Below are 24,423 nucleotides of genomic sequence, written 5' to 3'. Positions count from 1 at the left end.
TATCTTTTGTTTTAAATCGGTGTGCTTACAGACTGTTGCTGTCTTTTGAGCAATAGCTAATCAGTTTGGAGTTGGTCACCGTTTGCATCAGTGAATGTAGAAATGGATACAAGACCTTTTGTTCCAGTTAGTTGTGATGGTCACAACCTATTAGTCATGAGTTATGTTTATCATGCTGAGGAATTCCAGTGATGGAGAAATGAAATCCATTTGTCATCCTCTGCTGTGTAATGTCAGATGAATTAAGACACGGGTCAGAAGTTAAGCAAAATTAATGGTGGCAATATGAATTTTTCCAGTACACTCGCCATTTATCTCAATGATCTTTGGATGAGATTGTCAATTTTTTTTCCATGTAATGAGTGTTCTTTATCCCTGGCCCACTGACAACCAAAACGCATTTAATGGACAATCCTGCCAGTTGGTTTAGAAGGCAAAAGAGAAGAAGCCCTTTGGCCGATGGCTGCCTTGGGACCTTTATTTCTGAGGTGAAAGGATATTTTCAAACCCCTTGGACAGCTAGGCAGGCATACTCTCTGCTTGTTTGTGTTTGTGTTAAGCCTACAATGAGAGTTTCCTGCTAACTATTGGCGTTACATGTGTAAGAGACCAATCTGCCTTATTGGTTTTAAAAAATTCCATGCCAATTAGTTTTGATTCCGATTTAAGAAGTCTTGGTCCTGATCAGACAGTTGCACAAACATTTACAATGGGAGTACTTAAGGCCACTTGGATGTTTTAATGAAGTTGCCAACTCCAGTTGGAGGTTTCATTAGATGACCTCCCACTTTAACTGTCTAGTCCAAAAGCCTTTATCCCCGATCTTTAATATTTTTATAACTAATGAACAAAGACATTGCATTGTTATAACAGGACAGAAACAGGCCATTTAGTCAATGTTAGTGTTTAAGCTCCTCACGAGTCTGTCTTCCCTCCTTGTTTTATCAAACCTGATTTGCATATCTTTCTGTTCCTTTATTGCTCGCATACTGGTATCGCTTTGCCTTAAAAGTAAATGAGAGGAAAACTCACTTCTTTTAAATACCTTTGTGGTTTTTTTTTGTTTCTTGTGTTGATCAAATTAGCCTTTAGCTGATGGAGTCTCTGAAGTGTTTCTAGAGGCTGGATTGCCTTCTGTAACAGCAAAGGGAGCACAGTCAGCGGCTATTTGGCCCTTTTAGTTAATAGCATTGTCGCCCAGCAGTGGATAGGTGAAGTAATGCCATTTGGTGAGTGGCATTTACCTCACAGTATCACAAGGAGATTCTGTTTTTATGTCAGTTTTATTTTCTCTTGTCCCGAAGTAGTTGTTGAGTGGTACTTGTATGGAATGGGCTGCCAGAGGAAGTGGTGGTGGCTTATACAATGGCAACATTTAAAAGGTATATGAATAGGAAGGGTTTGGAGGGATATGGGCCGGGTGCTGGCAGGTGGGACTAGATTGGGTTGGGATATCTGGTCGGCATAGACGGGTTGGACCGAAGGGTCTGTTTCCATGCTGTACATCTCTATGACACTATGACTGTAAGTGTTCTTTGGAGGGGGAAAAAAACTACCTCACTGTATCTTACAAAAATCTTTTCTCATTTGTATCTAGACATTGCTCCTGAGATGCACGACAAAGAAGGCGATGAAAATAACAAAACGTCACCAGAGAAATCACTACAGAAAAAGACTGACCTTTATGAACTCCAAAAGGTTTTCAATTCTCAATTACCTTATTTTTCTGTAATGTTGCCAAATTTCCAGATTGTTTCTGTGCTGTCTTTTAAAAAAGATGACAAAATGGTACGGTTTACATTGCTGAAACCCTTACTTGAAAAATGTCGATAGAAGTCATAATGATTTAATGTTTGGTTTGTACACATCTGTCATTGTGGGCACATTGACAGACATCCTCAGGGAAGAGAGGGATAGAATGGGAGGAGAGCTGATGAAGGCAGAAAGCAGCAGTAGGGAGTACAGTGTGTACAATAGAAATTTCAACTTTGTTTTAAATTCACTGACTTTTTTTTTGGTAGTTTGCATGCTGAATACTACTCTGCTAAAAGCATTCTTGATCTCAGAGGTCCTCATAAGCTTCTTGTTACCATATGGAATGGACTGGATGTCTGTTTTAAAAGGCCACCCTGGATGCTTCCATAGCATAGGGTTATTTTCAAGAGCTCAGGCGTAACAAGTATCAATTCCTGTTCCATACTGTTTTTGGAAACTTTCTTTGTTTTTGAACTCTCCAAGATCAATAGTTGATCTTGTTTTCTGAGATGAGGCAACATTTCTACCCTCCCCCAAAGAGCAGTGACCAATGGAATTCTCTGCTACAGAAAGTGGTTGAGGCCAAAATACTGAATGTTTTCAAGAAGGAGTTGGATATAGTTCTCAGGGCTGAAGGGATCAAAGGGTATGGGGGAAAAGCAATATAGGATACTGTGTTAGCCGACCAGCCGTGGCCATACTGAATGGCAGCGGGGCAAGCTTGAATTTTGGCCTGTTCCTTCTCCAGTTTCTATGTTTCTATCTGTGCGGCCATCCATGTCTCCTAAATTGTAGTTGTTAAGATGTACTTTTACTACCACACGTCTCTTGCTAGGTTCTTTGGCCTATGCATACACAGATGTTAAAATCTCTCTCATACACACAATTATAAATATGCAACTACTATCTTGCATCATTTCCTGTCCTTTAGTTCTAACCATTGAAGTCCATCAGCACCTGCTGAATACAAGGGATAATCTGAATGCACCACATTTTTGTTTTACACTTTGACTGATCATGGGCCATTCTGTAATTCTGTATTTGACTTGCATTCAAAAACATAGGTGAACATAAACCTGTTGGACTGTAGCCTGGTGTTGTATGATTTTGAATGTTACTTTTATCATTTTCAGCTTAGTTGTAATATTGTTTTGTTCGGCATATGAAGAGTGCAAAAATGTACTGAACAACCAAAGGATATATTTATTTGGTGTATGTCAGGGAGCTCCAAGTACCAGTGAAAGTTGAGCAGTTCTAATGACTACTTTCTTTTCATTTTCTCTCCATCTCTGACTTCTCTTTTGTAACTCTTAACCTCCTCTCTGTCACAGTCTCGCACATTCTGTCTCTCACACAATCTGTTTTCCTTTAGATGATGATCAGAACGGCTTCAAATTGTAAGCTGATCACACTACTTGGAATCGTTGCCTAGTTTTACTCCTCTGTCTGGGGAAAGAGCTGCACAGTGCAAGGTGTATGAGCCCAGTCACAGCAAGAGAGCACCCTTGCTTACAAAAACAGACCCCAGCAATATTAGAGCATGGGACAAAGGCATTGTGCTCAGTTTACCCATTCTATGAATGAGTGGTTGTTGAAACCTACTGTATTATTCTTAATTTCATAGACCTTGATGGAAATGAAGAAATCAAGAAGATCCAAAAAACTAAGCAGGTTTGAGGCACTGCGGATGGAAGTTCTTGAATTTATGGACAAACTTGTGAGGTGAGACAGAAAAAATGGTAGTGGGAACAATTGGAATGTCATGATTGATTCAGGAATATGATTTCCTTTGGACCTCTCAACTTGGTGAGCACGTCTGTGTCGTACTGCTCCTGTGATGCAGGAGCTGGGTGCCATTTTCCTGCTAGATTTAGTCAAGGTGATGGTGTGTTATGTCCCTAAGACTCTAAAACCCTTCGATCTTCGAAGGATGGTAGGTGTAAAGAAAATATTGAGCATTTGCATCTGTTCTGTGAGTGTGCTGTGGCAGATCTCTGTGCCAGCCTTCTATCCACATTCTCCTCTCTCTGTCTCACTGCGCTCTCATATCTCTCAGCTTCTCTCCCCCTCCCCATACTCCCTACACACTTTGATCTCTTCCTGCTTCCTGACTGAAACGTGACAACCAGGAGGCTGCTAAAACATCTCTGGGCAGTGGGTGTCAAGACATAAGTAAAAGCTCTGAAAAATACCCATCACAGAGAATCCCCGGCGGGTTCTTTCTCCAAGCCCCACTCACTGTCTTAGTGACCGCTACAAATCTGACAACAACTTATCATTGGCTCCCCGACCAAACCAAACAGCTTGTCCTTATTTGCTTTCGATTAAAATCATCAAGCATTTTAAAAGGCCATGTTAAGTCTTGTCATAGTTTGCTGCACTTAATTGGAATAGCAAGCCCAGTTAGCGCAGCCTTTCCTCCTGTTTTTCTTCTGTGCCATCACTGTGCATCCTTTCTTCAAAGGGGTGACCAAGAACTAATGCTAACTTCTCTAGCATTTTGTAGAGGCTTCTCATTAATTGTGAACTTTTCTGCTTTATCCTCCTCACAAAACCCAAAATGCTGTTGACCTTTTTAAATGCAGTGCTCCATATAGATATTCATTTTCAGGGAATTATTTATTCAAATTGTTGGCTCTGTCTGTCCAATAACAACTGTTAGTAATTTTTTGTTGAGTGTATGCTGCTATTCATTGTTGTTTCTCTCAAAATATATTACCTCATACTTACAGTCATAAAGATGTACAGCATAGATATATACCCTTCAGTCCAACTCATCCATGCCAACCAGATATCCTAAATTAATTTAGTTCCATTTGCCAGCTTTTGGCCCATATCCTTCTAAACCCTTCGTATTTACATACCCATCCAGATGCCTTTTAAATGTTACAACTGTACCAGCCTCCTCCACTTCCTCTGGCAGCTCATTCTGTACACACGCACCCCTCTGTGTGAAAAGGTTGCCCCTTGGGTCCCTTTTAAATCTTTCTCCTCTCACCCTAAACCTGTGCCCTCCACTTTTGGATTCCCCGACCCTGGGAAAAAGACTTCTATTTCACCCTATCTGTGCACCTCATGATTTTTAAAACTAGTTTAAGGTCACCCCTCAGCCTCCAACACTCCAGGGAAAATTCACATTAAAGTGAAGCACTTACTTATCATGCTGAACACGCTGATATATCGGAGTCCTCTTCAAGACTTGTGTAACTTGCTGGGTTTTCCTTCGAGATTGGGATTGCATTTCCACTGCCCAAGTCTAAATTGTATCAAGCACAGCACAAATGTGGTCAAGCAGAAACCCCTCAGGGACATCATTTTTACCCACCTCCCCCCCCCCCCCCCCCCCCCCCCCCCCCGCCCCATCCAAGCAGTCCCCTTTCACCTAACCCGTGTTTCTGTTTGCTAACACATTTTCTACAAATCGGAAAAGGTGAAGTTGCTCAGTTTGGAAGGGAGAACTAAAGAATGAAGTATTATTTAAATGGAGAAAAGTTGCACCTGAAAGGGACTTGGGGGTACTTGCACATGAAACACAGAAAGCCAGCACACAAACACAGCAACTAATCAGGAAGGTGAATGAACTGTCGGTTCTTATTTCAAGGGGGCTGGAATATAATAATAGGGAAGTCTTACTGCAACTGTAGAAGGTGAGACTACATCTCGAATAGTGAAAGCAGTTTTGATCCCTTTATTTGAGGAAAGCTGTCATTTAATTGGAGGCAGTTCAGAGGAGATTGACTGGAATAATTCTGTGTATGGAAGGATTGTTTTATGAGCAAAAATTAAACAGGCTGGGACTTTACTCATTAGAATTTAGAAGAATGAGAGGTGATCTCTTTGAAACATAAAAGATTCTTAAAGGGCTTGACAGAATGTTTCTCCTCTTGGGAGAGTCTAGGATCAGAGGGCAAAGTCTCAGAATAAAGGGGTGTCAATTTAAGACTTACATGAGGAGGAATTTCCTCTCTGAGGATTGAGAGTCTTTGGAACTCATTGCCACAGAGAGCTGTGGGGGCTGAGTCCTTGTCTATACTTGGCTGAGCTCGATAGATTCTTGATCAGTTGGGGAATCAAGGGTTTCAGGGAAAACGCAGGAAAGGGGACTAAAAGAATATTGGATCATCCATGATCCCTATTGAATAGTGGAACAGGCTTGACGGGCTGAATGCCCTGTTCATAATTCTTACAGCGTGTTTTGATCTTTTGATCTTCGATATTTAATTCTACATGCTGTATTTTCCTGTAAAATCTCTTGTGAGACACCCCATTAACATGTTCTGAAAATCTATTTCCTCTATGCACTGTTGGTTCTTTATCTGTTACAGATGGTCATCCTACAAAATCTTTAAATTTGTAAAATACAATGCTTTTTGCAAATATGTGCATTTGTCATCAATCAACTCATATTTCTAAATACTCACTAATTTTACTTTAAATAATGGATTCCAAGATTTACCCAGGACTGATGTCAGACTAACTGGTTCATTGTACAGTTTAGCCTCCTGTCCCTCCTTGTTGAAAAATTATGTGTTGGCTGTTCTGGAATCTCACTAAGTGATTTGCACACTTTAAGAATGCTTGCAAAAATCTGCCCACTGTCTCTGCTACCTTCTATCTGATTGGTTTTTTTAACAGCTTGAGAGGATTTCTGTACTTGTAGGTTCACTTCTTTCTTCTGTCTTATCCCCCTTTTCTCCCCCAGTTTCTTTCCCTCCTGCGATTGAATGAGTTAGATGGCCGGTCTGCAGGTTTTGAGGCGAAAGTGAGGACTGCAGATGCTGGAGATCAGAGTCGAGAGAGTGGTGCTGGAAAAGCACAGCAGGACAGGCAGCATCCGAGGAGCAGAAGAATGGAAGTTTCAGGCCGAAGCCTTTCATCAGGATTCCTGATGAAGGACTTTTGCCTGAAATGTTGATTCTCCTGCTCCTCAGATGCTGCCTGTCCTGCTGTGCTTTTCCAGCACCACACTCTCGTCTCCAGGTTATAACCAGTGATTTTGATTAACTGTGATCTACGTCCGCTTCACAGCAAAGTATTGTTGAGTCTCGGAGGTCACTTAGCTCCATTGGCTTGATGGTTGATTGGCAAAGCAGAGTGATGCCAAGAGCGCAGGTTGAATTTCCCATGAAGGGCCCACCTTCTCAGATTTGCTCCTTGTCTGAGGCATGGTGACCCTCCGGTTAAAGCACCACTGGCCTTGGCTCTGTCTAACAAGAAAGTAGCCATATACTCCTGTGGGACCGTGGCGACTTGACCTTTTACATCATTGAGCTTGAACTTGAGGTTTGGTAAGTTCAAATTGAAGTCATCCACTCCCCCAATCAAACAAATATCTCTGTTAAATAGTTAACAAAAGGGTTATATTTATCTAAGTGGTGACTGGTCTGATAGTGCACCATATATTTGGTAGAGTTTCCAAAAGGCCTGTTTGAAAGAAGATGTGGTTTCAAAATCTAACGTAACAGGAAATAAATCAAATTCAAGTTTGCTTTCTGCCAAACTGATGTCAGTATGATTAGTAGCCAGAGTATTGCTCTGACTGATTAGTCTCTGGTTGATAGAATAATGATGTCAAAATGACTCCCTCAGTGTATCTATGCAGCTGTATCACTGTTGAGTATAAGTGAGTATTTACAAAGTATGCAATACATTTATTCTAAAGTTCTATAAAGTAAAAATTTTATTTTTCCCTGTACAGAACTATTGCCGATGTTTTTTAACCCTTACATGTAATCCTGATTGTCGGGTAAAATAAGGCAAAGAGCTCTGGCAATGTCAAGCATTTTAACTCCGCCTATGGCTTACAATCAAGGCTAGGAAAGTGCCTGTAATTTGCTAGGAAATTTGTATGACTAGTATGTAATTTGCAACATAAAGCATTTTAGTTCAATCATTTTTTCATTATAAATACTAGTAAGTAATTAGCATAGTGCACAACATTTTTGTTTATGAAGGGCAACTAGGTTAATCTGGGAAATTACAGATTGGTGGGCCTTACATCAGTGGCAGAGAAATCATTGGAGAAGATTCTTAGGGACAGGATTTACACACATTTGGAAAAATATGGACTTATTGGCGATGGGCAGCATAACTTTGTGAGGGAGAGATTGTGTCTCACAAGCCTGATTGGGTTTTTTGAGGAAGTGACAAAGATAATTGAGGCCAGGGCAGTGGACGTTGTTTAGGTAGACTTTAGCAAGGCTTTTGACAAGGTGCCTCCTGGCAAGCTGATACAGAAAGTGAGGTCACATGGGATCTGCAGTGATTTGGTAAGACGGATACAAAACTGGCTTGGTTATAGAAGAAACAGTAGCGGGAGAGGATGTTTTTCTGACTGGAGATATCTGACCAGTGGTGTTTTGAAGGGATTAGTGCTGGTACCCCTGTTGTTTGTAATATACATACATGATTTGTGGGAGAATTGTAGGTGGTCTGATTTGTAAGATTACAGACAACACATGGACTGAGGGAGCTGCGGATAGTGAGGAGGATTGCCAGATATGTATATAGGCTGGAGTCTTAGGTGGAGAAATGGCAGATGGAATTTAATCTAAACAGATGGAAGATTTGGAAAGTTTAATGCAACAAGGAAGTATACAGTAAATGACAGAGCCTGTAGAAGTATTAATATTCAGAGGGATCTAGGCGTAGAATTCCACAGTTTCCTGAAAGAGCAACTGAAGTGAATAAGGTGGTCAAGAAGATGTATGGCATACTTGTCTTCATCAGTTGGGGCTTAGAGTATAAAAATTAGCAAGTCATGATGTAGCTATGTGTAACTTCAGTTATGCCACATTTAGAAAATTGTGTACAATTCTGATTGCCACACTACCAGAAGGATGTGGAGGCTTTTCAGGGTACAGAAATGGTTTACCAGAACTTTGCCTTACTGGACGGCATTAGTTATAAGGAGAGTCTGGAGAAACTTGACTTGTTTTCATTTGAATGTTGGAAACTGTGAGGTGACCTCATAGAAGTTTACAGAATTATGAGAGGAATAGCTAAAATGGATAGTTGGAGTCTTTTTCCAGGGTAGAAATATAAAATACATAGGTTTACGGTAAAAGAGGGAAGAGTTTAAAGTAGTAGTGAGGCAAGGTTTTTTACAAAGGGTGATAAGTGTCTAGAATGCACTGCCAGAGGAGGCAGTAGAAGCGTTTCAGAGGCATCTTGACAGTTACATGAATAGACAAGAAATAGATGGATACAGATCCTACAGAGATGAAAGGTTTTTAGTTTAGAAAGGCATCATGTGTTGGCGTATGTTTGGTGGTCTGAGAGGCCTGTTCCTGTTCTTTATCCGTCTCTACCCATTGAAGAAAGACAATTATTACATACATCTTGAAGGGCACCACTCAGCAGGCATTGGGACAAGGTAAGTAGGCAGAGCTCCATGAACTTTCACAGCCAGCAAGGAGATTTGAACCTGTGCCATTGGCATCACTCTGCATTGCACTGTAACCATCTGGATAACTGAACCACGCCAACTCCCAACTATACAATTTGTGGATAACATTTAAAATGAAAGCTGAGGAATGGATCCTTGGCTATGAAAATCAACAATTGCTTATAGAATTTGCTTGTTCTGTTTTGCCCTTTTGCTACATAAAGTAGTCAAAATACCAGCTTAAAAAAAATTAAAGCATACAACTTAGAGCCAACTCTTGCTTGTTATTTGTAAGCAATTGCCCTAACTTTAAATGAGTTTAAAATTTCCAAACTCAGTTGAAACCATCAGACTGAAACATACTTTGGATCAGTCAATTTGCAAATAAAACTGAAAAATAATTTTGAAGAAATAAAATTAAAGCATACCCAGGAAAGAAGAGAAATTTATTCTAGCATATAATTTTTCAAGCATTGCACTCACCATCTGCTGAGAGGCAGTTCTTGTTTCTGCTTGCATGTTGACATAGTCGGACATTTCTGCTCTCTTCACATCACCCAGAGCTGAATGTTTATTGTTTTACCAAACGTGATTCAATCTGTGTTTGTCTTTAAGAATGTTATGTTAGTTCTTCTTCCCAGTTGCCAGGCAATGACTTGGAAACACTCTCTTGTTGCTGGAAGTAACGTTGATGATAGAAATGTGTGGCCTGCAAACTTTAATCAGCTGCCATTGCTGTCATGTCAGGTATTGCTAGTCTCGTCTCCAGCTTTAATTGTTTAACATCCCTGCCCAAGATTGCAAAATTAGAAAAATCCTGTCAACTTGAGAATTGCTACATAGTTTAAACCACAGAATTAGACCATTTGGCTGAGCACACTAAGTTAGTGTTTGTGGTCCACCGAAGTTTCATCTCATCCTATGAACATGTCCTTCTATTTTTTTCTCTCTCTCTGGTGTACCTACCTAGCTTTCCCTTAAATGCATCTGTGCTATTTGTCCCAACTGCTCCACTCACTCACAAGTTCCATGCTCTCACCACTGTTTGGATATAGAACTCCTTCCTGAATTCCTTATTGTGTTTAACAGTGGTTGTCTTATTTGTGGCCCATTTTTGCATTAAAATGTATTATAATGCTTTTTGCAAAGAACTGAAGAGAAACACTAGTGCGAGAGTGTTTTATCTCCCGCTGGATGTTCTCAATAAGAAAATGAGGTTCTTTATTGGAGCAGAGTGGACTCTAACTAGTCAGCTGAGATAGATGTGTTTTTTGAAGTTGTAAACGTCAACTACATGTGTTTTTTGTGCCTTTTGCAGGCAGTATCTTTTGCCACCAGAGACCCAGCCACTCCATGAGGTTGTATATTTCAGTGGTGCCAACACTATTCGTAGACACTTAAATGCTACCCCTCGCACTGCCTTGCAGACAGCTTTAAGTAAGCCGTACAACTATCTACAGGTAAAACACAGCAAACAATCAGTCATGACTTTACCATTTAGTATATTTGCTTCCTGATGGGCTACTAGTGAACTAGCGCTAGCTTTTTTATTTTGTATTTATTTCACTAATTGTTTATTATTAATTATTTATTGAAGCATTTAATAATTTCATCCATATAATTCCCTTTGATTCAGCTAAGTATAAAATCAAGCTTAAGTAGCTGCCTCTTACTAGCTCTTTTCGTTTTAATGTAGAGACATGAAAGCTAAATACTTATATTTGGTTTAGAATGTTTTTCTGATTTTATGAAACACAGTTTCACTTTCAGTTCCACAAATATCATTATTATACAGCACGTGGCATCTTTCTAAAAGGAAATTTAATTTTACCATTTTGCACTGGAACAGAATGAAGCCTTGAGGAGTGAGGGAGGAACCATTACTAATACAGCACCTGATATTTGTATAGTCTATAAACTTCACCTGGAATGCGGGCGATTGATTAACCTGTATGACTGGTTGCAGGTGGGTTTTCGTTTCTTTGTCGCTCAAATTGTATTCATGTCTTGCTTTCCAGTTAATTTTTTTCTTTATTCATTCAGGGGATGAGGGCATCACTGGCTCGGCCAGCATTTATTGCCCATTAGGCAGAAAAGAGTCAACCTCTTTGCTGTGGGTCTGGAGTCACATGTAGGCCAGACCAGGTATTTCACTCCTCAAAGGGCATTAGTGAAACAGATGGGTTTTTCCTGACAATAGATTCATGGTCAACATTAGACTCAAATTCCATGGCGCGATTCGAACCTTGGTCCTCAGAACATTCTCTGGGTCTCTGGATTAATAGCCCAGCGATAATACCATTAGATCATTGCCTCCCCCAGTTAATATAGTAATTTTACTAGGAGTGCCTAATCCTTCCAACTTAATGTACCACTTTAGGCTCTTGCCATTAAATTGCATATCTTTCAAGCTGGGTTTAGGAACTAACAAATATTGATGTTCTGATTTATGCTTCATTCATCAATGAAGCATCAGTACTAATAGTTAAGCCTGAATATTCACGACCACAATTTTACAACGTGCCTCACTCAGATATTGTAGAATCAAGTCGACACTGAGTTTCCTGGACGTGCTTGGCACAGAACCTTTCTGTGACTTGCCACTAATGTTCATCAAACTGAATAGGGTTATGTTAAGGTTTTATGATCTGGGTCGTCATGAGAATAAATTTCCGCTTACATCCAGAGCGCGAGGATCACTTTACCAGCTGTTTCACGGTGTTGTATAAGAGCATACATCTCAGCTGTGAAAACAAGAATGAAGTCTGTTTTCATATTCCTGTTCAGCCTTGTACTGAACCAAGCTGATCTTTACACCTAAGGAGCAGTCCAGTTGTATGCAGCTATATATTCTGGGGAACTTCGCAAACAGGACCTTCCAGCTGGTTCCTTCATTCAATATGATCAAGGCTGTTCATCCAACAGTACCGTGTTCCTGCTTTCAATTGTACCCTTCGATCTCTTTAGCCCCAAGAATTATATCTAACTCCTTGTTGAAAACGTTTAATATTTTGGCCTCAGCTGTTTCTGTAACAGAGAATTGCACAGACTCTGGGTGAGGAGATTACTTCTCATCTCAATCCGAAGTATCCCACCCCATATCCTTGATCTGTGACCTCCCCCTCTAAATTGCCATTTGGAGAATAATCCATCTTTCTGTTTTTGCTACCAAAGTGGTTAATCTCACTTTTATCCACATTATATTAATCTGCTGTGCTTTTGCCCACTCACTCAACTTGTGCAAATCACAGGGAAGCATCTCTGCATCCTCCCCACAGCTCACCTTCTCCCTCAGCTTTGTGTCATCTGCGAGTTTGGAGATTTTTCACTCGTATTTATTGTGAATAGCTGAGGTCCAAGCACTGATCCATCCCCTAGTCACTGCTGCCACTCAAAAAAAGACTTGTTTATTCCTACTCATTGTGTCCTGTCTGGCAGTCAGTACTCTGTTCACATCATTATTAACCTAGAAGACAGTAAATGCATCTGATGATGAAAAATATTATTCCAACTAATTAAATCCAAAAATGTTAAGACTGTAAAAATGTAACCCTACAGTTTCAAAATGAATTCATTTATTGACTGTTGTCCAACAGCCAATTTTAAGCTTGATCTCTGTCGTGGTTACAGGCTAAATTCCTGCTGGTGTACTGCAATTCTTCCCATGCCTGAAGTTGCAAAATTATACTGTTTGAAACGTTGCAGACCATTAAACAATTAGATATCTCTTCGGAGCAGGTAGCTTACGAGCAACAGGTCAATGAAGCCTAGTCTTCAAATGACCTGGGCCTCAAAAGGCCTTTGTGCTCCTCCAGCAGCCCCACAATAGACAAAACTGTGTGGCTATTTCCAGACTCCCAAATTTTAAAGTTTCTTTTCAGCTCAGAATTAAACCATTGCTGAAAGGAGACATTAAGTTGAAGTGTTTTTTTGTCTTGCACTCATTGGACACAAGAATCAGACTGGAGAAAAGGGAGACGACTTTATACAGAATGAAAAGAGGATGGTGATTGGTCAGGCTGATATCTGCATGGAGATGCAGCAAGAACAGTTATCTTAATGCTCGGACCAGGCAGGATGATTCTGATTGGTCCTGGTGTTGCCATGGGGATGCAGCAGAGTTTGGCTGGCTCCTCAGCCCTCTTCCTTTTGGAAAAAGGTGCAGTGAATGTGTATGTGGTCCTGTGTATTCACGCATGCAGTTTCTAGCACATGCAAATGCATCACACTGCAGGCCTGGCTGAGGATCTTAAATTGATTTTCACTGAGAGTCTTCGCTCACTCCAGCTTATTTATTAAATGACAATGACAGAATCATATCTAATGGAGGATATGCTTCTCTGAGACTTGTAAACATGAGCTAGTTGAGCACAAGTGGCATGCTGCCAGCTGTCACAGGTCAGTGGAATGTGTTTTTAATCTGATCCATCAGTCATTGGAATGTCCAGCCTACATCACACTGGCACTGAAGCTCAGTTATCACATCCCTCATTCGCGTGGTAGGGAACACATCCTTTTGGCCTTTCAGTGGACAAACCTACTTGTGGATTTGCTGCACAATAGTAACACGAGACAGTGAGCTTCACCTATTCACATTTCTGAGAACCCTTTCCCCTTCTGGGGTAATCTGAGGTAGACTAGGCTGACTTGAAATAAACATCGAAGGTTAAGTTATCAAAGCCAGCATTATCTCCACCTGGCACCATATTAGCTCCCTGTTTGGCTAATCTCACGGCCTCAGCCATTTATTATTACCGCCCATTTCCCCACACGCTGCGCTGGTTGAATTCTGGTCAAATTCAGGAAAGTAGTAAGTTTCCCAGTTTAACTTCCCTTTGCAGGAAGAAGCAGTAATTTAACAGCATAGTGCAAACTTTACACCAATAATCCCAACTTGCTGGAAACAATTCCAGACATCTGTGATTTGACTCCCACTAAAATTTAATGACAATAGTTACAACCATGATAGGCTGAAATAGAAATTTTGAAATTTTTCTAAAAATAAAATTGCACGATAATTTTGAATGGTGGGAACAGCTGTTTCAGGCAGAGGTGTCATTTAGCTGTAACTTCCTGTACCAGATGAAATAGACTGCATTCCCTTTGAGACCTTGTTCTATTGTGTGCGTTCTTAAAGAGTGCATGAGATCGCAATTATTGTTTTTATCCATTGGATTTTACATGGCTCTGGTTCCAAATACAAACGTAAATGATTTTATTAAAATTATTTTTATAACTCCCTGATGACTCAGTGTAATAATATAAAACAACTGTTTTGTTTATGGCTGAATTAGCTTGCCTCAGCCAGGGCTATAATGTAGGTGCCGTAGTTTGCTTCTTGCTGAGGGGAAGGAGGTTTCCCTCTTTTTGATTCCCATCCAATGGCACATACTGGAAAAGCAGGTCCAGGGCATTGGCTGATGAGAAATCCCATGAGTTTGATGGCAAGCAACTGCTGGATCACCGTTTGCTCAGAAAACTGGCCAGGTTTACCTGTGTAGCCAAAAGTAGTATGGAATCGAATGTTAAGTAGAAGCCAAATGCTTGAGAAAGGAGGAGCATTGATGAAAGAAGTTGATGTGCAACAGAGATGATTAAGTAAATTGCATTTCTTTTTTCCCATTGCTGCAACAGTCCCTCGAAGGAGCCTGAGTATGGTTGAGGTGGTGATTCCTTTAAATTATTTGTCTCTTGGAATTTCTATCACTTGTATTTATGAATTGCTGACATAAACATATAAGGGGCCAACTCCAAGGGCTGTGTAAAGTATTTTATTGCCTGCTGAATTTGCCACAGGTTTGCCACATTTGTTTGACCCTGTGCAGTAGCGACCTGATGAATCACCCCATGAGCTATGTGCAGCCTCAACAAGCTTGTGCTGTTTGCTGCTCAGAACTACTTTAGGATAGATTAGAGTGGTGCTGGAAAAGCACAACAGGTCCGCGGAGTAGGAAAATCAACATTTTGCACAAAAGCTCTTCATCAGGACCTGATGAAGGGCTTTTGCCCGAAATGTCGATTTTACTGCTGCTTGAATGCTGCCTGAACTGCTGCGCTTTTCCAGCACCGCTCTAATCTCAACTCTGATTTCCAGCATCAGCAATCCTCACTTTTGCCTATCACTTTAGGATAGCCTGCTGCTTAAGGTGGTGCTTCACTGGGTTGTCTGGCATTTGATTAAGGAAGAAGCTCCCTGCCCATGGCACAGAAATAATGGATAATGTACTTTTGGGCAGTAACGTTAATTGATGGCAGTTTCAAAATCCTTTGAATAAGGGCAGGATCTCTATCATTTATTTTTCAGAGTGGGCATTGCTGATACGGCCAACATTTATCACCCACCCTCTCGCAGCCGTTTGAGATTTTGTCAGTGAGCTGTTGTCTTGAATGGCTTCTGTTTATGTGGTGTAGGTACACCCATTGGAAAGGGGTTCCTGGATGCTCACGGTGAAAGGCGCGACCGACCTTCACGGTTTGGCAATACCAACCTTTCGGTGAACTGCTGAATGTACTGACCACAAAGACTGATGCTTTTAATTGCACAGAGATCAAGCTCTCCCCGTCAGGAAGTGGACCCCCTCCTGTGTAATAAGCGTGAATAATAACCATTATACTAATGAGGAGCTTCCAGCACTCTGAGTGATATCCTGGAACAGAGCTGATTGGCCTAACACCACCAACAAATTCCTGGTGATAGTTATGCCTAGTGCTAGTTGTGCTAGCCTATATACAGCTTTCCCTTCGAATCCTGTTAGCAATTTAATTGGTTGTTATCTTGAATTATTGGCCATTGGCCAGAGACCTTATACACATTTTATATTGGTAGTGAGTGCACATCTTACAGACAATAGTCAAAGGGCTGTCTGTTTTATACAGGCCTCGGCATCTTTTTTTTAATGAGCTCTGTTAGATTGAGCTTACAGAAAGTGGTTTTCTGTTTTCAGTTTTAGAATGAAACTGAGTGGCGTCTGTTTTATGCATGAAAGAGTATAAATGTCACTGTTTCACTGTGTACTGTTATCAATCCAGCTTCTGTAAATAGTACCATTTATTGGCTGAGTGATTGCATGTCGGGTTAATCAGAGTTTCTGTCGACCTCAGTTTAAATAGGTGGGTATATTGATGAGGAATGCACTTGCTTTCTTCCTGATTTTTGGATAAATGATATTGCAAACCGGGATTCTTGCCAAAATGCTCACTCTGTGCACTAACTGCTGGAAACGTATTGCGATGTGGATGTAAACCGTAAAGGGAGGTCAGAAGATGCAGTGGGTAGTGTCCCTATGACCCCAGAATCTGTGTGACGTAATGACTGAGGAAAGTGCATTCATACCGCAGCCAAGCAGGATGGGTATCATTTTGCAAATCCTTCCAATGTACACCAATGCCAGGTGGTAAGAGCAGGAGGGAATCCTGGTCAGCCATGTCTTGGCAAGGATTTGGAGCCTGTACCAAAGCCACAGGGTTTCATCCCCATTCTGACTGGCTGAATTGTTGATCTACCCATGTACCTTACCACTCATAGCTCTGAGAGTCAGACCTGCCTTTCGGCAGAGAACTCAAGAAGAAAGAGAGTAAGAGTTCCCTGTTACATTGTGATATTGTGTTCTGAGATATTGGGTAGATAATGGTGGATTCAGAAGAATTGTTTGCAATCTGAAAGAATATTTAATATACTGACTGGAATTTGGAACATTGGTTATGTGGGGAATGAGCCCTCTAGATGTTGTCCTGTCACCATGCAGCAGTGCAGTTGGAGCCCTCATCATGGTGTACTGCTAAGCTGCTTTATTTATCTGTGGATAGTGTGGAATTCATGGTAATGCCATTGAATGTCAGGGGGAGATGGTTAGATTTTCTCTTGTTGAAGATGTATGGCACCTTTGTGTGGTGCAAATATTAAATGCAGTTTGTCAGCCCAAGCCTGGATATTGTTCAGGTCTTGCTGCATTTGCTTCAGTATCTGAGGAAATGTGACTGGTGCTGAACATGGTGCAATCATCAGTGAACGTCCCTGTTATTTTTAATTGTTTAAAATAAAATCAGTTTGCCTGATAGAACTTTATTTGCCTCTTGCTGCTTCCTTTATACCTTCTGAAAATCCTGCCGTATTGATAAAGACATATTATTTAGGAAGATTGAATGGATGAATGTCTCTCAAACTAAGTACACTTTACCCCTTAATTATAATTCTTTTGTTTAGCAAGAGTTGCTTATGAGACTGAAAATGGCCGTGTGGCCAGACAGTGTACCTGTGCTGCTGCTTTTGCTGTTACTTGAACTGGATTTTTCTTTATTCCTAGGCATTTATTACTGTCGTTAGTGCTTCAGAAGGACAGGACCCAGATAAACCAAGTAAAGGACAGGTGGATCAGGTTCTGCAGTATCCTTTCTTGCATTTACATACCGACCTGTTCTATTATTAGAAACCCATAGCAACAAAAGTAGTTTGTTAAGTACAACGTGTAGATAGATGTATCAGTGAAATCTTCTGTATTCTGAAGGCTTCCTGGCGCTGTTAGCTGTCACTCTTCAGGCACTGCAATAAATTACATTTTCATACATCCTCCGGCTCATGCATGCAGCTCAATGGGAGACTGCAAATGCTAATGTGCACACAGGCAGATGTTACAATCTATTCATCATGCTTCCTGTCACATACAATGCACACTGTAAGTGATGTGTGTCTGTTCTAACCATTAAATAGTCAGGCAGGGTTAACTTCTGTGGAGGATTATGGGGGACGTGCAGGAAAATGCAACTGAGGCAAAACCCAGATCAGGCATTATCTTATTTTTGATCTTCTAATTTTATAATTTTTGCCATAGCAATATTGTTCAATTTTACAATGAAATGTAAGAGTTCAGGACATGCTCATGTCCCTCTTCCCACCCACCAACAGCCCCACTTATATCCTTGCTCAGACAGGGTGTTTGAGAGAAAGACGATAAGTTGTGGTCACTAGTCTATTGTTTCATGACCATTTGGTGAAGCCAGCCCGACCCGAATCCTTTTAGAGATATGCAAGAAATGGAGTATATTGAATTATGCTGTGCTAAATGACCTAGCATTCAGTTACGCAAAACCAGTGTTCTCTCCCATGACCTTGAGATATTGAACAGAATGTGCTATCCTAAGCTTCACGAAGGAAAAAGGAATCTGAATTGGACCATTAATTCCATTTGGCTGTGTAAGAGGAAGCTCCCAGGGTGCAGGGGTCTTTTTTTTTTTTAAAACATCTCCTTGGTACCACAATTTTTCCTCACCTTTCCCCCTGCAATTGGAATTCATTCAAATAATAATTCAGCAATAGTTCCAGCCGCCCCTACTATGCATGGCAGCTGAGATGGTTTGCTGGTTGATTCAGAGACGTGGTAACAATCCACTTCTGAAAGGGACCATTAGGCACAGTTTTGTGCATTTGTGTGAGAGAGAGAGACAGAGAGGGGGAGGAAGTGAGGTTGGTGAAAGCCATGCTAGAGTTTGTTTCTTATAATGTTGCATGCTTCAGACTTGTAGACGGTGACTAATCAGTGACCAAAATTCATGCGTGCAATTAAACTGAATTGCTCCCAATTTTTATTTAAAATTAGTTCTTTTTTTTTATGCAATAATGTGACTAGGTTTGATTTTGAAGTATTTGCTATTTTTCAACTTTCCAATCAGCTGCCTGGCTACGGGCATGAATCACTTCTTGTCATTATGAAACCACATATTGATGAGGTTTGACAAATGTTTAGAGACAGGAATGTAGATAGAGACGCCAGAGGAGAATAAAAGGCAAGCAAACTTAGAGTCAGATAACAGACGAGGCACAAGTAATTGTGGTACATGAGGCAATTGAATGGCAGTACATCTCTGCTTGTTTGCAAGTCTCAATTTGCTACACAATAAGTGAAGCCTCCCTTTCTTTGTTATCTGCAAGATCATGAGATTCTTCCAGTATTTCAGGAAATCGCAGCCAATTCTGATCCTGTCCCTCCATCCATATGATTTTTAAAAAATATTTTTCAAATAAAACAAGTTTTCTCTTCAAAGTGCTTTCTTAGCCATGATTCAAGGCCAATCATAGCAACTCACTCCCGCCTCAGTGTGACAGGCTGTGAAGCACTGATCAAGAGTTGAACTTGGATGTTCGCACACAGGAAAGACCACATAGTGCATTCACTCAGTGCTCCCCATTCTTAAATGGAGAGTGAGGAAAATAATTTGGACTGTCTCTTCATTTACATTGCCATAAATGAGTATTGTCCAGAACCAGGGATAGTCATGGAAAAGAAAGATTAATTATAGGAAATGTTAATGTAACTTGCCTAAATTTTAAATAGTACTTTCGAAGCAAACAGCTTTCCTTGACTAACTTTGTCAGTGCTCGTTTTATTCGTGCTGTTTCTGAGCTGGAGTTTTTGGGCTTTATTAAACCAACTAAACAGAAGACTGATCACGTGGCGAGGCTAACGTGGGGTGGCTTCTGATCACAGTCACCCCAACTTCCTTTCTGTTTTTTTTGAACATTTTGCACCAGAACTGGAGATCATGCTAACAACGTGTTTATTTAGAATTTGATGTGCTATAGTATAGAATGAACATTTACAATGGCCAATAAAAGATCTATTTCATACATGTTGCACTTTATGAAGATATTGTTTGTACTTTCACATTAACAGATGATGAGCATGCATGCAATCAAACACTTACCAGTCCAAAGTGGTCTTTGACCAGATAGCAGAATGTCTAACAATAACCTAGTTGATACATTGCATTATATTTATTTTCTTCCTATTGTCTGAGAATGTTCTCACCTTGTCATCTCTGGAAAAACCACCCCAGTTGAGACTATCATGGACCTGATCATCTATGCAGTTTGTGACAGTAGGGGCACCAAAAATGTGCAATTAATTAAGTTTATTAGCTTTCAGAAATTGAGAGTTTAAAGTTATTATTATACAAGTTAAATTTGCTTCTCTTTAAAACTACTAGTATTGCTTCAGGGAAGTTTATGTCCAAAACCCATCCACTATTTAATAGGTTATAATAAAGGTTACAGATCCAGTGATCCTGAAAGAAGGGTTCTGATGAAGGGTCATGATCCAAAACGTTAACTCTGCTTTCTCTCCACAGATGCTGCCAGACCTGCTGAGTTTCTCCAACAGTTTCTGTTTTTGTTCCCATTGCTAGATATTCACAGCACATTTGAAGTGTATTTTGTAGTCAATAGAACAGAAAAGAGAGCAGATGCAAAGGAGCTGGATTGGTAGCACTCCCTCCGTTTGATTCCGAAAGTTGTTGCTTAAAGCCCCCCCCCCCCCTCCCCATGAGAAACCTAAACTTTTCAGGCAAAAGTTTAAACTTGGGCTCCAACTGTTCTCGAAGGTAGGTGTAAAATATCCAATATGCTATATCAAAGAAGAGTAGGGCACCCAAACCTGGTTAATATTTATCTCTCAATCAACATCACATAGATAATCAGTTTCTCATGACCACATTCCTGTTTGTGGGGGCTTGCTGTGACCAAAATCATTGAATCACTATAGTGTGGAAGCAGACCATTCAGCCTATCGAGTCCATACCAACCCTCCAAAGAGCATCCCACCCAAAACCCCGTTACCCAATAACCCTGCATTTCCCATGGCTAACCTACCTAGCCTGCACATCGCTTGAACACCTAACCCGCACATCTTTGGACTGTGAGAGCACCAGGTGGAAACCCACGCAGAATATGCAAACTCCACACAGACTGTCACCTGAGGGTGGAATCGAACCGAGGTTCTTGGTATTGTGAGGCAGCAGTGCTAACCACTGGGCCACCCTTGGCTGCTGTGCTTCCTGCAAGTTCAAAATATATCATAAGCGGTAAGCACATTGTCTTGTTCAGTGGTTGTGAAAGAAAAAAATGTATACAATTGTTTTGAATGAGTAATCTCATTCTAGTTCTGGAAATTCTGGAATTAAATTATCCTTTGTCAGAACAAGTTGCAAATAATTGGATGTATCTGAATGTAAATTGGAGGGAGGTAGAAAAGTTTATAGAGTCGTCCAGTCATCTATTATATCTTAATTGCATTTCATGTACATCACAACTAAGACAATCTAGTTGCTCAGGATTTGTTTTAAAAAAATTCTCAAGGTCAGGTTCGTAGGAGAGTAGTCTGACACAGAACAAACGACCAAGAGGCGAGTCTGCTAGAATATGGGCATTTTATTCCCCGCAGCGTCGCCACAACCAACGGGTCTGGCTTATACTCACTCTACATGTTACCGGAACTGGGAGCCGTCAGTTCTCGTAGAGCGGTTGCCAACAACCCACGCTCGGCGGTTAAACGTAACCCCGGAGCAGACTCCCCGAACTGGAGACTTTTCCAGCTGATATACTCTTTTCCAGATATAAACATTCATGTGAACAGCAGAGCAAGGCTAAAAAACACATTCCATTCTGGTTACATACAGATAAGAAGATTCACACGGGGAGGTGTGTAATAAGATTCACACGGGACTAAGCAACACCTCCATTCCGGTTAGATTCACACATGTATTGGGACATAATTTTTAACCGTTTCACCACATTCCACTGCTTGGCCCAATACATGTGTTACATTATGATTCACACATGTATTGGGACATAATTTTACACCACAGGATTGTAGTAGGTGCAAGAGAAGAGGAAAGATTTCAGGAAATTTTTAAGACAAATCAAAGTAGCAACAGAGTGAGATTGAAGGGGAGAATTGCAGAAGATGGGGTACAGTGGCTGAAAGAAAAAGTAACTGGTGGAGCTCAAAATAAGTAAACGTTTGGAAGTGGTCTGCAAGGAGAATAGATTGTTCAAGATTTTAGAGGATCACGTTCATAGAGGAATAAAATTAAGTGATGCAGAGCAAAATACTGCAAGTGTTAGAACAAAATAAGCTGAAAATACTGAGCATGTAAGACCCTCTAAGAGAATCAGTTAACCTTTCATCAGAACAAATTCTCTGGTGATGACCTTAATTTTCTGGTGTAGGGGAAGCCCATGGAGATTGGAAAGAATGGACTTGATGGGGTGTAACTGACAATTAGTTGAAGTGTTGAGTGCAGTTCTAGTTCCTTTGTCTTGATAAAGTATTGGGGAATCAATGGTTAAAACCCTCCATTTTAAGTCTCCATCTTGCAATAATAATTTGTCTTACAAATTTAAAATGGAAGTCACCATGACCATGAGAATTATTAAGGAATATAAGACTCTTGCAATAACCGTGAAGTTGTACTTTCCTCGGCAGAACTTTCGTCACCTCCAAACAAAATACTGACAAATGTTTACCTTTATTTGAGCAAGAGAATGGCACCAGATGTAGAAACATTTAAATCCATGTGTTTAGTTCTGTGTGAACAAGACTAAAATATATTAATCATCTAATTTAAATTATGAGAACTTAAGTAGAGTTAAAAACATTACATTGTGTGGGAATGGAAACATATGAAATTGTTATGCACATAAGGGCCATAAATATGTTGTCGTCTTGCTGAAAATCAGAGATCTCTCAATACTCCACCCAGGGATATCTTGATTGATACTCTGGACTATAGACTATTGATCTCTTTCCGGCTTACTTGAAATGAAGTAAGTTTTAACATTGAAATTTTTGTGTGGTCCAAGACTACTTTGAGTCACCATTTTTGGTGCCATGATTCCGATCGCAACATAGGAAACATTTCTCTGGGCTGAATAAGTGACTGAGAGTTTGAATTGAGCATAATGGAGTGGTAGGGCGCCCCAAGGTATTTTACCTCAGACCACTCCTTGTATTTGGGCAGATGATCTGCCCCTCGCCCAGTGAGACTAGTGCCTTGAAGGGATCAAACAAACCACGCGGACCTGGATTATAAAGTCTGTAGGATTTTATTTTTGACGAGGTTGCTCTAGCTTGTTGTGGGGTGACATAGGCTGTTGTGTATTGTTCCTGAGATAGAATCGAGACTGGGGACTCCAGTCAGGGAAGTGGCTACCACTATCTGACAGATTTGACTGAGAGCTGCCTCACTCGGATATGGCCAGTTGAAATTATGAGATTATAGAGAAAGGAGAGCAGGCTCAGTAAATTCCTCACTCCGTAGTATTGATAAAGCCAGTTGCAATATGTTTATATTAGAGTAAGAAGTCATAACATATGATGGGACAGTCCCCCTAGATAACTGGATAGGGGACTCTATTTCAGACTATGTGTGAGTGAATATCTGATCAGGAAAATGATTTATAAGGGTGAGAGACCCCTCAGAAACATTGGACATTTTAGTAAATTCTTTGTGTAAATTGGGCAACTTGGTAAATTGTAATATACAAATTAAGTGACGTCCAGTTTGAATGATTGCATGATTTTGATAGTGTGTGTTTGTGTGAGAGCTGCCTAAAGACTGGAGAACTGATTCCAAAACAATAACTTTGTCATAAAATGGGTGAAATGGACACAAAGAACTGAGAAGCCGTTTCCACCTGATAGCACATTTAATTATGATTTCATTAGACAATTGGTAGAAATTTTGAAAAAAATCAAAAAGGCAAAGGAATCTGAGACAGACGGCAGCTTTTTGGTGGGTGTGACCACTGAACTAAGTGTGACCACTGAACTAAGTGTGACCACTGAACTAAGTGTGATCTCTTTGTGGTCTGGTTTGAATGTACTTTTGTTTGTTGATGGTTACACGTGGTCTTGTATAATAATATCTTTTTTTTGTCCCTGGAACTTGAGATCCAGGAATGTTTTGATTTAAATCTACATTTTGGAAATCCATGATGATTTGAAACTGTAATGAAAATTGGAATTTTTGAAATACAATCCTGTTGGAACTAAATTTTCGAAAAATGTTCCAAAATCTGAGAAAACTGATCAAAATGTGAGGGTGACATTCATTGATACTTGGGTATTGAAGGAGATGTGAAGGCTCCTGCCCTTGTAACTGCTACTGTAGTTCTGTGATCAGCGATGCGAGCATAATAAAAAAAATCACTCTACTTAAAAAAAAACACTCCCTTCTCTGGAAAGAAAAACTAGTCTGCTGCTGTGGGATTAATATGTAGGCATTTCAACCAGTATACATCATTATGGAGAGTGATTATTTCTTGACCTTTTCATAGAGGTTCGCATGCGAATATAACATTTACTCAGAATATGTAATGAAGATGGTTATGGTGGCCAAGGAAGCATTCATTTACATCTTATTGGTATAATAGAATTTTTGGAATGGACAGATTGACTTGATAATTCTAATCATAATCTGTTTAGTCACTTGGGATAATTGGAAATAAA

General features: G+C 40.3%; 1 protein-coding gene across 1 annotated transcript in view; it reads left to right on the top strand.

Annotated features, from left to right (window-relative positions):
• Nucleotides 1-19,765, top strand: part of orc3 (origin recognition complex, subunit 3) — a 67,017-nt gene extending 47,252 nt beyond the window's left edge. The window contains exons 15-20 of the mRNA XM_043686893.1: nt 1,598-1,698; nt 3,380-3,477; nt 10,461-10,602; nt 10,992-11,108; nt 17,446-17,525; nt 19,512-19,765. Coding sequence (XP_043542828.1) covers nt 1,598-1,698; nt 3,380-3,477; nt 10,461-10,602; nt 10,992-11,108; nt 17,446-17,525; nt 19,512-19,617 — 644 coding nt within the window. The 3' untranslated portion in view covers nt 19,618-19,765. The remainder of the gene's footprint in view (nt 1-1,597; nt 1,699-3,379; nt 3,478-10,460; nt 10,603-10,991; nt 11,109-17,445; nt 17,526-19,511) is intronic.
• Nucleotides 19,766-24,423: the final 4,658 nt, after the last annotated feature.

This window comes from Chiloscyllium plagiosum, chromosome 3, assembly GCF_004010195.1.
Source record: "Chiloscyllium plagiosum isolate BGI_BamShark_2017 chromosome 3, ASM401019v2, whole genome shotgun sequence".
NCBI classification, from domain to species: domain Eukaryota; kingdom Metazoa; phylum Chordata; class Chondrichthyes; order Orectolobiformes; family Hemiscylliidae; genus Chiloscyllium; species Chiloscyllium plagiosum.
Note: the sequence above shows the minus strand (reverse complement) of the source record. Positions and strands in the feature narration are given on the sequence as shown.